The sequence below is a fragment of the Heliangelus exortis genome, chromosome Z (genome assembly GCF_036169615.1).
Source record: "Heliangelus exortis chromosome Z, bHelExo1.hap1, whole genome shotgun sequence".
In the NCBI taxonomy this organism is placed as follows: domain Eukaryota; kingdom Metazoa; phylum Chordata; class Aves; order Apodiformes; family Trochilidae; genus Heliangelus; species Heliangelus exortis.
Genome location: NC_092454.1, coordinates 5,808,524 through 5,823,656, shown reverse-complemented (window position 1 = coordinate 5,823,656; position 15,133 = coordinate 5,808,524). Strand labels below are relative to the sequence as shown.

The 15,133-nt window shown below is 35.5% G+C and overlaps 1 protein-coding gene across 4 annotated transcripts in view; it reads left to right on the top strand.

The window, feature by feature from the left end:
- Positions 1-15,133, top strand: part of PIK3C3 (phosphatidylinositol 3-kinase catalytic subunit type 3) — a 69,868-nt gene that overhangs the window by 39,811 nt on the left and 14,924 nt on the right. For all 4 annotated transcript variants that reach the window (XM_071730373.1, XM_071730372.1, XM_071730371.1 and 1 more), the window contains 2 exons: positions 6,334-6,502; positions 12,272-12,362. In XM_071730373.1, coding sequence (XP_071586474.1) covers positions 6,334-6,502; positions 12,272-12,362 — 260 coding nt within the window. The remainder of the gene's footprint in view (positions 1-6,333; positions 6,503-12,271; positions 12,363-15,133) is intronic.

The following is a 15,133-nucleotide window of genomic DNA, read 5'->3' as shown; positions in this document are numbered from 1 at the left end:
AGTTTAAAACCCATTTAGATGTTTGTAGGTAATGGAAGTCTAACTTCACATTAACACAGACATGTTAATGAGCACTGAAGGCTTTTTCTAGTTTTCAGTCGGCTTATTTTACAGTTATGTTTTCTACTGTCTCATTTCTTTACTCTAAAAATTTACCTATAAGTTATTTTATTAAACATTTTCCTTGACAGATGGTGTCTTTTTGGAAAGTAGTGTGGACTAAGTATATGCCTTTACCTAAGTCATAAAATGTTCCACTGTTACCTTAAACTTGACTAAGATGATAATTAGGTTTGATTTATTTTTTTTTTAAAACTCTTGGTCCACAGCTGAAAAAAAGGATGCATTAATAATGTATGTGACTCCCACCCCGAGTATCCTATTTGGCCTTTATCAATACCTTTATTTTTTCATTAGATTGTTACATTCCAGGATAGTGAATTTTCTTTTTGATACCATTAAAAAAACTAAGATGTTCCCATTGGATGCCAGTTGTATTTTAATAATTGTCAAATCATTTTGCTTTTTTTCATGTGTGCTATTCTAAATGCAGTAGAAGTTTAGACAAGTATTTTCAGTAGTCATATGGTATTGGTTCTTATCTTGATTACTTTTCCAGGGCGTCTGATGGATTCTTGTCTCAGATTTGACTTTATTTTAAATGAACTGGTTCTGGAAGCTTTCATTTCTTTCTAATAAATTTTGATGTTATGTCTCACATGGGAATGTCATGTGAGACCTCTCAGAGTAGGGCTCACTTCAGCATTTTCTGTCCCTCATGAATGTTGTGGTTTTGGTGAAAAGAAACCACCACTGTGCAGCACAAATCCAAGTGTTTCATCAGCCTAAATGAGTTGGATAGATCACTCAGCTCCAGTTGAAATTATGTATATTTTTTAAGTCTTCTTTAAAAACAAAGAAGGAATGATACTCTTTAGAGTAGACAAAGTCATTATAAAATTCACAGCTGGGAGAGAGAAAGTAGTAGTTACTGATTTGAAAATTAAACTGCTTGAGTATTACAATCAGTGCCTTGGGATGGAAGGGAATTAAGAGTGTTTGCACTGGAGATGAGTCTGTGTGTAGCTACATGAACTCTAAGTTCTAGCAAACTGAAACACTTCTTGTAGGGGGAAAAATGTTGGAATTGTTTTGCTTGTTTGTTGGTGGGGTTTTTCTTGCTTACCTTTGAACTACAACTTTCCATAGGACTTCTGATACCTTCAGTATGTTCATTGCATAGGAATGAAGAGTTAGAAGTCGTGGTTTAGTATTTACTACAAAATGTTTCTTGAAACATGTAAATCAAAAATGTCATTTGGGGGAAAGCAATGCATCTGCATGGAAGGCTTGTTAGTTTGTAGATACAACTAGATACAACTGAAGAAACTTTGAATCAGCATAATCTGTTCCTGAAAGGATAAAAAACTAGACATTGGGTCTTGATTAGAGTAGGTCTTGCTCTAGACACATGGGTACCAACTAAATCAGGTATATTTTCCCCTGTCTGCTTGGAAATGGACAAATGGTAATTTAAAAATGTGTCTTGAGATATTGCTGTTTTATGTCTAAGGTGACAGGTATAAATCTTTCCATAGCAGGCACTGTTTACATGCTCAGAGAGCAATGTTTTGGGGTTTTGATTTCAGGCTCCAGTTGCTTTTATCTATGTTAGAAAGAACAGCACATTAGCTGTCTGCTTTAGTGGAAAGATTTAAACAGTACAGCAGAGGGCAGCACACACCCACAATATGTTTTGACTCTGAAACTGTTTTCATCTGCTACCTATGCTGTCATGTACTTTAAGAGGTTTTTGAGCTATCGAGAGAAATTCATATATTCCAAATATAACAAAGGTTTCCTACAAAGGCTTGTTTATTGCTACTGAGAATCCCTTAGACTTAAGTTAGAAAAATCTAATTCTTACATTGAAAAATGGAAGCTTTAAGTACCTTTGTTCAAAATTACATATGTATCCTTGCCTAATAATCTTTAAGTAATGAGTAAGCTTTTCAATAGGGTAAAGAATGCTGGGTACCAGCTGTGAGTGCACATATTTTTCTTGGGTTTATATGGCAATATATATTGTTACCTTTTTTAGCTCTGCCCATTAGTTTGGTGGATGTACCAGATCTGTGTTGGATTCCTTCTAAAAGAGTGGTTTCACAATCTCCTAACAGATATCTGTGCTTGTAATACGTACAGTGATATAAGTGAATAAGCAGTAGATATTGAAGTTCATACAAAGAAATTGTTTCCTGCTCAATGTTAGAAAAGTATTATTTTGCAGTGTAGGATGAAAAAAATCTGTTATCAGGGTGAAGTAACTTCTGCTTTCTTTCATGACTGTTTTATGCCTCGGATCCTAGAAACAGGGTGACTTTTGTTTTTTAAGTAGTCTCAGAAAAGATATTAGATTTTTTAAATGTTGCACCAGGCTGCTCAAGGGCAGCTGTAGAACTTCCTGTTTCTCCTGGAGATGAAATATATTGCTGATTGCTGTAGGCTTTAGTTTTTGTTTCCAGATCTATAGCAGCAGAAATTACTGTGAATGTTTCCCAGCTGAATACCCAGCTTTAAGTAATGTTGTTGGTTTGCAGATTGCAGACTGTTTATATAAACGACAGGAGCTGATGTGCCCTTTCTTGGTTTGGAAGGAAGAGTCTGAAGGGTTGTGAAGCTGGATTGTGGTATTCCAGGTGCATCATGTTCAGTTAACTTTCATGCAATGTGTATCATGCCAGTATGTTTCAATTACATAGTGCCTTCTCTTGGAAATTCTTTCTCCTGCATTTGTTACACTGTCTGTTTTAGATTGTGGAGTTGGGATCTACCTACCTGGGTATCACCAAGATCTGGTTGTGTGCTAACCCAGTGAAGACAGTCAGTACAGTTATCATTAGAACTTGCTAGTTTCTCCCTGTGATACACAAGTGAGGTTTCCCATACCAGTTGAGATGCTTTAAAACCTAGCTTGCTTTATAGGCAGAGGTTTCACAATGGTTTTGTCATATTTTCAGGCTCTTTGTAGGTATTTTAGACTGTCACAAAACAAAGTGTCGTTCTTGAGTAGCACTGTGTATGTCTGACTGAGCAAGTAATTCTCACCCTGGTGGCTTTGTCATTCTGGAAGTTCCTGTTACAACTTCCCTGAACGCAGGCACTTTGATCTGAGCTCTATACCTGAAATTGCTCTGTAGCAGTAGAGGGAACTTCTTCATGGATAAAATTAGGTTATTAATGTCTGAGAGCTGGTGAAAGACTGAGAACTGGGAACTTGAAAATCACATTTGATTTTAGCATCATGTTTAAGTGAAAGTTCTGCACTGTTTTGTCATTTAACACTTAGATCTAGAGCTGTGGTGGTGTGTGAAGTGCACCAACTAAATTAATACAAATTCTGGTTAAATTTATCTTCTGTCCTCTTAAAATTCTATCTTCAGTAGAGGAATTTCTAGATCAAGGTGATATTTTCTGTTTGAAGATCCCATAAATTGCAATAATTTCTTTATATAGAGCTGGAGGATGTATGTTGCTATTTTCATCTTGCTTTTTATGCTACTATCTTGCCAGAAAATTCTTCAAGCCTTTTCTTGTCATGGAGCTAATATTGAGTGATGATCTAATGATCACATTCATAAATATAATGAAAGTGGGTTATTCAATATTCTACCAGGATACAAATTTCACTTGGGATGATCACTTGAAATACTTACAGCTTTTTATCTTAGTATTAAAAGATTTCTAATTATCGTGTTTATTAACGGGGTAATTTTTTATTAGTATAAATAATAATACAAGCTTCACATAATTTTCAGTATTAAATATACAACAGACTTCATTTGTTCAAAGCAGGCTTTTTCTTCATTTTTTCCAATTGTAGTTAAGTCCTCAAGGAGTGGAGCTTCACTCTAGGAAGCTCTAAAACCTCAAGCTGGCAGGTCATTGTTCACTGGAGGTGTGTGCCTTCAGGCAAGCATCAAGGAGCTTCTGTCTGTATTCCATGGTATAATGTGCTGGCATAATAAATCCTGGAGGAGCTGCATGAACTAAAATTAGTTAAGACTGTGTTTAGCACATGGATTTGAAAAATATCATGTGTACTTAATGTATTTAAATAAAAGCTTCTGACACATATTGTGAGTCAGCCTAAAACTCTGCTAAGTTTTGAAGGACAGCTGGGGAAGCTGTAATGCAGAATTGCCTCACCTTATACTTTCTTTTTACTTAGTCATTTTGGGAATGTAGTATCACTTTTTGATACCTCATTAATTTATATGAATATATATCAGTCAGTCACTGAAGTATTTTTGAATGTTTCAGATGCGTCTTTGTTACTGATTTAAATTATTAATTACCACCTGTTATTTCCTATCTCCAGAGCAAAATAGAATTATTTAATTGCTGCCACAAGAGTTACTATTTTATTCAAAATGTTGTCTCTTGACTCATCAAGGTGACAGCTTTGAACAATTGAACAGAAAACCGCCCCCCCCTTCCAAACTTTTTAATTAAACAGTTTTTTGTAAATTAATGGTGGGGTTGTGTGTGTATATATCAAAGTACCTACTTCAACAACTTAGTGTACAGAAATGAGCTCTAAAAACAACTCCTCTAACAGCTTTAAAAAAACTTTTGAATGAAGGGGATTCTTTTTAGCACAGTTAGGTATGAAAGATGTCATGGTTGTGGCATTTATCAACTGGCAGATAGTTTGCCTGCTTATTATTGTGATTTCCCTTAGAAAGCTTGTCTGGTGTAATTTATTTATTGAGTAGAGGTTGTGACAGATCTCAAGCAGCTATTTCACATTGTGGAACATTATTCTATGAGAGGGCGGCTAATTGAAAAATACTGGCTGTTACATTTTTTCAGAGAGTGCTGAGCACCAAAGCTTATGAAAATATCAAAATTAATATAAATCCTGCAGATAAAAATACCCTTTGGGAAACTGAACTCTGTCCTTGATGTTGTTTAGTTCCACATCTCTGAAGGAAGTATCCATGTAGGTCCTGTGGTTTCTGTACCAGGATAACAATTGTACTAATGATTTTCTGCCTTCTTGTTTAAAAGATCTTTCATCTTGTATCTAAATTTCATTCTCTTCTATAAACTAGTAATGTAAGACTTTAATTTATTAACATTACTGGATGGATTTGCTTTGGATGCAGAATTTAACTACCTACTAGTTCAAACAAACATCACCTATTTATACTTCTTATTTTACTTTGTGAGTCCTCATTATTGTAGAGTTTAGGAAGATGGTTTCCCTCTATCCTAGAGACATTACCTATCAGTTTTCATTTATATGTTTCTTTAAATTTTTATGTTTCCTGGTATAGCAGCTTTTGTAATGACACAAGTAATTGTTTATATTACACATTCAAAACTGAACATTTAGTTGCTGAATGCTTTTTTTTCTTTATGAGGTCAGTATTTTCCACTTAGGAAGTGAGTCAAGAACATTCCTAGAAATTGGCTGCCTAAGAATTATTAATTATGCTATTTTGATTTCTGTTATTTTTGTTTGTATATTTGTGTAATATTTAATCTTCAGAATATCTAAATGTTCTAGTTGGTTTTTTAAGTTGCTTGTGTTAGTTGCTCATTTTGCCCCTTAGCTGCATCTCACATGCATGCGTAGTACCCAATAAATGCCTGAGCAATATTGTAAACATCATGGCACACAAGCACACAAGAAGCACAGAAACTTTTTTGATTGGAAGGGAGGTTGCATTATGCATTTGGAGCAAGAAAAGTACTTTTTTTTTTTTTTCCAAGTTAATGTTGTAGGAACCTTTTAAATGTAGTCACTTAATAGGAGAAGGTAAATGTAGTGATGTAACTCTTGTGTCTTATTTTTCCTTTGGCAAATTTTAAATACAGCATGCTTTATGCTGCAGCAACCAAATAACATTCTAAAACGTAATGCATTTAATATTTTAATTTTCTAACAAATTCTAAATGTGCAAAGAATTAGTAGTATATAACTGCATTTGATACCAGTTTCAACATTGATTCAGTGTTAATATGCTCCACTTATTTAAAAAAAGAACAGCAAAAAACCCCTCATCGCTCAATGAACTTGAAATTAGCTTTACTTTTTTAAACTTGTATCTTCCTATTGTCAGCTGAAGAATATACATGTTTATAAGCCATATAGAAAGCAGTGAATTGTCATGGTTTGTTTGGGGTTTGGGTTTCTTTGAGAACTGCTTAACATCATGTAGAGATAGTGCTTAGAGATTACTATTTTTCAGGTTCTGCATGAAGATTTGAAACTACGTGAAGTGTTGGTATAAGCATTTATGTTTGCCTTTCCTCCTTCTTCAGGTAAACTGTTCCACATCGACTTTGGTTATATTTTGGGTCGGGACCCTAAGCCTCTGCCTCCTCCAATGAAGCTGAACAAGGAGATGGTGGAAGGAATGGGAGGCACACAGAGTGAGCAGTATCAGGAGTTCCGTAAGCAGTGCTACACGGCGTTTCTCCATCTCCGCAGGTAACGACACTATTCAGATGCTAAAGTTAATTAAAGACACTCTAAAGCAAGAGAGGAGTACATGAATCAGAGAAAATACTTGTGTTGAAAACTCAAAAATTACGTGAAGTCTAAACATTGACACAGGAATATGAAAAAAACAAAGGAATTGAAAAGATCACAGGGTTGCCCTTGAATGTCGTGGTCCTACAAGTTAAGGTCCCTGGTGTTGCTTGTTTAGTAACCTGAGTAGCTTTTTCATAACTCATGTGAAGTATTAAATTTTATCTTGGTTTTTGGAATTTTTTTGTCTTTAGATGACTTTCGTCTAGTTATTCATGATAAGTAGCTGTCCTTTAACTCCTCAGTCATTACTTGTTTGCTGGTTATCCTCCTCCAGTTTAAATTAGTCATGATCTCATTTTGTCTTGACGATGGCCCATATATAAACTTAGCTGGGTTCAGGTTCCAGAGGACAAAAATTATCTACTTGTAGTGATAATCAAGTTTCTGTAGATATCCAGAACTGTGACAGCTAAGGTGTCTCTAGATTGTATTAATTTATGGACCAACAGATCTCTCCTTTAAACTTGGAATGAGTTTTATTCTTTTGCAATTACTATTACTTACCATCAGCTTTCTGAGCCAAGGATAGCTCAGTGATTTGGTTTACTTATCTTCAATGGAAATGAAAGAATTTCACTTTAGTATCAAGATACATACATAATTTAAGCCTGCAAATAGGTGAAAAAGAATTACAAATATGAAAAGCACATGTGAAAAGTACATGTAGTATGAACAAGGTAGGCAGTCAGTAGAAAACAGAAATCCTGCATGTGGTTCTCTACTTGTGTAAAAAAAGAGAGAGAGTAAGGAGGTGGTTTATGAGCTGATATTAATGGCTTAAGAGCACCTCAGTAGCATGAAAAAATAGTGCATGTTACTAGCAAATTATACTGATGATTTCAGAGGACCATCAGAAAGGCTAATGTGTATTTTGTGTTCTAAATTTTTATTAAAACACATAATACTGTGTTTCTTGTGAAATACTTGGGTTGCTTTTGTTGCTTAAATTTAGTGGTTTCAATGGAAAGGTCTGTTGTGTCAGTGAAGGATTATCCATTGCAGTAATTTATGTAATGATTTGCTACAAAGATCATCATTAAGTGTGGAGTATAGCAGTAATTTGGCTGTAAAACTAAGCTGTAAATCAAGATGGTTTCATTTTTAATGTCTGGGATTGTAGTTGTAATTATAGTCTCTCCAATATTTGTTCAGTTTAATAGGAAAGTATTTTTAAATGGTTCTGGATAAATATCTTTAGGGCATTCAACAAAGACAACAAAGGATAATATTAGTATTTCAGTAACTGTTATTTTAAGCAGCTAGAACTAAAAAGGTTAGTTATTGAAAAAAGAATAATTAGAATGTCTTAGTTCTCACAGTTCTGCATGTTGACACAAATTCGTTCGCAGATTATTCTTCTGGCTAAATAATGTGAAATCAACCTCTGCTTGCTAAGACAAAATGCAAACTCCATTTGTCATCTCTGTTAATTTCTTTTTTCTTTTTTTTTTTTAACTTCCCTGGGGTACAGAGTTCTCTATGTATTTCAAGTTCTGTATCTCAGTATTTCAGGATTCCTTGTGGAAATGGGTGTTGCATAGTACAAACAATCAAAAGTTAGAAGTGGAGAAATAGTTTTGTTCATTGGTTTACATTGGCAGCATTTTGACTTAAGATCATTGGTGTATGGTGTACAGTCTTACGTTGATTTTTTCCTTTTTTTTTTTATTATTTTTTTTTTTTTACTTCAGTAGGTTTTGTTGGTTGGTTGGTTGGTTTTTTGCTTTTTGGTTTTGTTTTTTTTCCAGGAATCGGGGGAGGTGTGTTACACCTTTTTGAGAAACAATAAGTCATTCATGTTTGTTTGCCAGCAGTACTGCTTTGAATGTGCTGCAGGGGAAATTGTCTGGTAGCAGAACTTGGATTCTTACTTGCATTATAGCAGCCTCTTACTCCTCCATTACAAATGTTGAACCTATTTAAAGATGTGCAAGTCTTGTTATGTTTCAGCATTCCCATCCTGCCAGAATTCCCAGTTTACACATCTTCAGCAGGATCCAGCAGAGAAGAATCCACCAACAATATTTGAGAGTCTCTCCTAGGGTGACATTCTGGATTGTACTGTTCCTTCCCAAATATTGGTTTCCCTTGTGTTAGACATTTGAAAAGTTTGATGTTCAGTTTGAGGTAGTGGCTATAGCTAAGGAGTAGGAAGTAACTAGGGAAGGAAGCACTAGTTTGGGCTGGCATTTGCTCTGTATGGATGGGAATATCCAGCTGGCTGGACCACAGTGGTTTTCCCCAGTCTGTTCTTGATGGTGTAGTGGACAGAGAAAGGTCATATAGATCTGAATGAAAAACACTGCAGGCAACAGTGGAAAGGTGTGATGGCCCTTAGGAAGTTCTGATTCTTTGGGAAGGCTGTAGCAAGGCGTGCAGGGTCTGGGTAGTTTTTCTAAAAGGTGGGAGTAGATGGTGGAAAGAGAAGAACAACAGTGAACCGGTGAGATTAAGTCAGTTTTGCTTGAGTCTGGACTGTGAGTAAATACTTATAGAAGAATAAATGTCATAGTTATGTTACAGCTAACTGGAACATGATGTCATGGGTGGAGTGATGGAATTCACTTGCAAGAAAGAGAAGTACCAATGTGTTTATTGTCAACTGACATTGACCAGTATTATGGATTAGGTCGGCACATTGCTCAGTTCAGCTGTTGGCTATTGTGTTATCTGCCAGACAGAATCCACCTTGTGGTGGATGCAGCCATCTCACAGGACCAGGTACATCCATCCTAACTACCACTGGAGGTTATGGCAGGAGATGAAGGTGAGGTTGAGGGGGTGGAGAGCACATGCTTACATATGTTAGTCACTGGGGAGTGTACATAGTCCTGGTAAGTACTGACTCCTGGGGTTTCACCAGTTCTGCTGCATAAAAGGCTCTCGTTTTTAAATCAGGAATTAATGAGTTCAGGTAAACAGGGCTTTAGTTTGACACTGCAGGTAGTTATATACTTTCCCATCCTGCTGTTGTAGTGGAGGTCTGTGGCTTCTGATTTGGTAGAGTATTGCAGTGTCAACAACCTAAATATTTGTTTGGTTTAAGATATCTGTATGTGAAGGAGCCAGTAAATGGTGGGGGGAAAAAAAAACCAAAAAACCAACAACAAAAAAACAAAAAACAAACAAACAAACAAAAAAAAAACAAACCAAAGAAAAAAGTATACAGGACTGCTGAGGATCATGCATATATTTGATGAGATACAAAGCACCTGAAACCAAAAATTACTGTACCCATAAAAGATGCCAGCGAGAATCTGAATTTGTCTGATACGTTTTTTTTTCTTGGTCTCTTCTATGTAGGAGCTAGAGGTATTTTGTTGGACTTCTTTAATATCTTAACACTTTTTCAAAATTTCTTCAAGAAAGTTTAACTGATCTTTCAGCATAGCTGACTTCTTACTTATTTTGTAAGTTATTCATACTGAGTTGTGAGGAAAACAATGTGTGAAAGATTGTGTCAGGTTTAGGTATATAAGTGAAGATCCTTAAACCTAGAAACACAGAGCCTGTGGTTCATTCTGGCTGTGTGTGAAGGCCATTCCAGAGGCCTTTGTGATGTAGGTATCGAAGACAAATGCTATGATTTGCACATGTCAGATTCCTGACTTGGATGTTGCAGTAAAATGTGTAGTGTTAGGATGATTTTGTGCTGTCAGTTGCCTATGGGAACTGCCAGCTGTCTGAAGTAGGAATCTCTTCCTCCCTTGCCAAGTCCTAGTTTTTAATAAATTTTCTAAAAATCTGTGAAATATGACAAGGATCCTGCAGGCAGCTATAAAATTAACTTAATAAGCTCTTTTTCATCCTTAGGCAACCATCTAGTTGATTACTAAGTTAAAGAAATGTTGGGGTGAGGGACTTGCACATAAGTATAGAGAGCAGCTCTTTTCTGATTTTTATCTCTTCTTGCTTCATACTCACCCCAAAATAACCTTGTCTTGAATTATTTAATGAAGGTCTTCAGATGATCTTATGCTTCCAGTCCTTTTACTTCAAGGACCAAAAATCAAAAGATGTTCACTTTATGGAACAGAACCAGCTCTTAATTACCATCTAGCAGTGATGTCTAGGCCTTTGAAATCTCTTGTACAACCCCCCATCATTCAAATAACCCCAGTAATCTGTAGTGCTTGTAAGCTTACATCCTTTATGTGGTTTGAGAGCAGAATTGACTCAAGACTCTGGATTTCTAGGTCAGTTCAAAGGGAGAATTACTAGTGGAGGCCACCAATGACCTAGGAAGAGATGTAAGATGATGTAGCTGCCTGTTTAAAGTGAGATTTGCTTGTACTTCAGGCAAGTAGAAAAAAAATGTCATTAAAACCTGTGGTGACTCTGCCTAGCACTAAAGCAGCTTGACTACCTGTCAGTCTACTGACAGGCTTCACAGAACTGAAACAGTGGTAGTGTAGCTTTTCTTTCTTTCTTCCTATATTCCTTTTAATCTATGATAAAAGTGATATTTGTGATTCCAGCCCCACACCCCTGGAGAAGGAAAGCAGAACAGGTGAAACAAGTTATACACAAAGACTTCCGTGAAAACACTTTATTTTAAATGTGTAGTACAAAGGGTTAAAATTTACACTGGAATGTGTTTGGTAGAACTGATTGCAGTTACTAATGAAGTGTTGAGTTTCTGATGGAATTGTGTATTTCTGGGAGAGGTTTTTTTGAGTGGTGTTTACTCTGTAAAATATGGTTATGAAGTAGTACTTTTGTATGGTTAAATATTTCTTACTCCTTGTGGCTGTCAGTTTATATATATTCATTAGCCTGCTACTGAACAAGTTTTGCTGCTAAGAATTCATTTTCTATCATCTGTGAAGCTCCTGGTGCTCTTATCAAAGTAATGTTTTAGATTTTGAAGTCACTTACATACTTTGTCTCTGAAAGAAAACTAGATGTCTTCACAGAGGAAAGAAACTCAGTTTATGTTGAACAGATTGAAAATTATCCTTTCAAAAAGCAGCTAGCTCCTAATTGCCTACAAGGGCAAAATGGTATTCTTTAAAAGAAAACTATATTTTGTCTTTTTTAATTATTATAAATTATCTTTGTAGTTTCTAAGTGCAGCATGTCTGCTAGGGTTATTGCACCTTAACTGAACAACTGTAGATCTTGTTCTGGCAAAATCAGTTACATTCAACTTGATATGGCACAAGCCCTTGCAGCAACTTGAAAAATAATTTCTTGTAATTATGAAGAGTTCAGGTGTTTGAATTCTAATTTATATAACTGCTGTGTCACTGATAACCTCTTTTCTAAGAAATAACCTTTGAATCAATATTCTAGTATGTTTCTGTATTTTTGTCCTGCTAGAGGTAGAAAATTATATTAAATCTTAAAATATTTGAAATCACTTTGTGTTTGATATGTCCCTAAATAAATGTTCTAGCAATTTTAAGAAAATTGTAAGATAACCAGTGCAATCTGTTCATTTTTGAGGCAGATTGAATGTTAATTTTTCACTGCGAATATCCAGTGTCTTACATTTTTAACATCTAACCTTTGACATAAATATGCTCAACTAAACTGTTGTGAATGCATCTCACCTGAAATATTGCCATTTCAGAATAAGAGAATGATGTATTTGTAAGTTGTTTACAAAATGTCTTCTGTACAGTTTACGAAGTGTTCTACCTAATCTGCTCTCTTGCTTAGGTATTCCAACTTGATCTTGAATTTATTTTCCCTCATGGTGGATGCCAACATTCCGGATATTGCTCTTGAACCTGACAAGACTGTAAAAAAGGTAACTGGAAGTTTTTCCTTGTTTCTCAGAAACCAAAGTCATCATGTCATGGAAGTTCCAGTCACTTGTGGTGACTTGTTTGTAGCAAGTGACTTCACAATATTTGCTCATGTTTTGTAAGTTCTGAGCAATTTCTGGAATCATTGACGTTAGTGGTAGCAGAATATACTTTTGAGATCACTTAGCACATGTGCCCATAAATAAAGAATTGCTTTCTACTGTGATAAAGTAGTGCACAATCTGCTCTAGCACTCTGTTCCAAGTGGTGTTTTAGAACCAAGTGGTTTTAAGAACAATGGTCCACTGTTGGAAAGCTTCTGGTAAGTGAAACAATCAGCACTTACTATACTGAAGGATTCTTCCTTCAGTTCTAGAATCCTGCAAATTATGGATCGTTTTATAAAGCCAGTCTACTGAATGCATGAAAGCAGTAGGCTGGCATATCTTCATACTGTGAAAAGAACCACTTCCATGAAATGTGTCCTGTAGTTCTAATTTTGTCCCTTTGCACCAGCATGAATCATTTAACTTCTCCATTTGACTTTTCAGCAACTGACATTAAAAATATTGGTTTCATGTTCATCTAGATTTCATTACACTTACATTTTAAAGAAATATTGGCTTTTTTTTATAAACTGATTTATAGAGAAGGGTGATCTGTTTTAAATCCACAGAAGACTTTGTGGACCCTCTGTATCCAGTGGAAATCAGTTCAGTGTAATTTTTATTTGAGCAGTGGATTTTGTCTGGAGTAGGGTGTTCTTCTGTGTTTTCATGACACAGTGAAAGCAGAGATTTAGAATCTTTAAATCTATAGTATTTCATGTTCTAATACAGTGATCCTAAAGAAAATCATGTTATGGCTCCAAGCAAATCTTTACTTTTGCCTGCAGGCACTCAAATATTTGTTTAGTTTCTTGGTTTCATATTGATGCATAGAGTTCAGGTAGCTATTCAGCTTCAGTTCCAGGAATGCTGGGCTAGCCAAGAGTGCTGTGTTTTGTGGTAAAGGTGACCACATCAATATTTGAACCTCACCTCTTTCCCAAGGTGCCCTGTAAAGACAGAATATACTGCTCATGTGAGATAGAGGAGTAGAGTAGAAAATCAGAACAGTTCACTGCTTGCTAAGAGTTAGATCATGGGAATAACTTTATTTCTTTTGAAGGAAGACACCTTCATAACATTATGCTTGCAACAGATGCCTATGAATTTCATCTTTGTAGAGATGACATGAATGTTTCTGGCTTCCTGTTGGAAAAATGTGAAGAAATACTTATTTTGTTTGAATGTTGAGGTTTTTTGGGTTTTAATTTTTGGTTTGGGTGGGAGTTGTTTTGTTTGTTTGTTTGTTTCGGTAATACAGTTACAAGTCAAAACCTTGCAGATTGCAAAGTGTGCAAATAGGTGTACAGTGAATCCCAGGAGAAACTGAATTGTGTATCTACAAGTAGTGCAGGGGCTAATTTTGGGAAGTTTGTCATTGACTGAGAGAGTCATTGAGAGCTCAAACTGATGTTTTAATTGAATTCTAGAGTGTTTGTAGTAGTAAGTTTGAAACTTGCAACATATTTTGATCTTACTTACCTCTGTCAAGAGTTCGGTGTCACTTCACATTCCAGCGTTCATTCTTGCCTTGAATGCTTTCTCATGATCTCTGATACTTCTTGTTCAAGTAAGTCTCACTATGTTCTTCACCAGTTAACATGCATCATCATTAGTTATCTTGGCATCATATTTTATGTTGGTAAACTCAGTAGAAGCACTCTCTGAGGATATATTGGCTTTCTGTAATTAATAGGATGTCAGATTCTGTAAAATATTTGTAAACTGTCATTTTAATATAGCCCCATTTGAGTATTTCAGATACTCCTAAACTCCTATGCTGTAAAACTTTTCCATATAATTTTCTAGAAATAGCAGTGATGCAGAATTGAAAGTGGACATGTCTCTACAGCTGTTCAGTACGTTTCAGTTCTCTGCTGTCCAGTAGTAAAAAAATCAAAATGATGATAAGCATGCTTGTTTTGTCTCCAACTGAGGATCACAGCAGGAATTAAAATTTGCAAGGAAGTTCTAAGAGCTGTGAATAGATCAATGTCGTTAGTTCAAAATTCCTTTAAAAAGTGCAAATGATAGTGCCTTCTTTGCATGAAAAGTACATAAGCCCATTTGCTATATGACAGTTGTGACTGTTAGATCAAATGCAGATATTACTTATTGGGATACTGAGGTCTGATAATGCTGCAGCAGCCTGTTGAGCTGTGATTACCCACGCAGTAGGTTCAAGTCTTTTTGTTAACAGAGGCATTAAATTGTGAAGACCTAGAACTGAACCAGAAAGACAATTATTTTTGATAAAGAACATAAATCACTATAAATCACTTTCACGTTTTTGAGAAAAAGATATCACTTTCCAAGCTGTCTAAATTAATTTACAGTGTGCTTGTTCCTTAAAAAAAAATAAAATAATAACCCAAGCCCAGACAAACCCTAATGGTGTTGTAAAGTGTTATTTTGTACAAACTCTTAATTATCTTTTGGACAGCTCAACTGTTTTTAACTTCTTTTTACTCTTCAGGTGTGGTCCATTTACAAAATATTTCCATTGAATATAATCCTGGATTTTATGCAAAAATAATGGATCATAATGAGATATCTAAAGAGTAGAACAGAGGACCCTACCATAAAGCAGTTGTTGACATTATTAGCTGCATACAGCTATTTGAAAAGCTGCGATGTCATTAATTGTTTTCTTTAGTTCTCAGTTT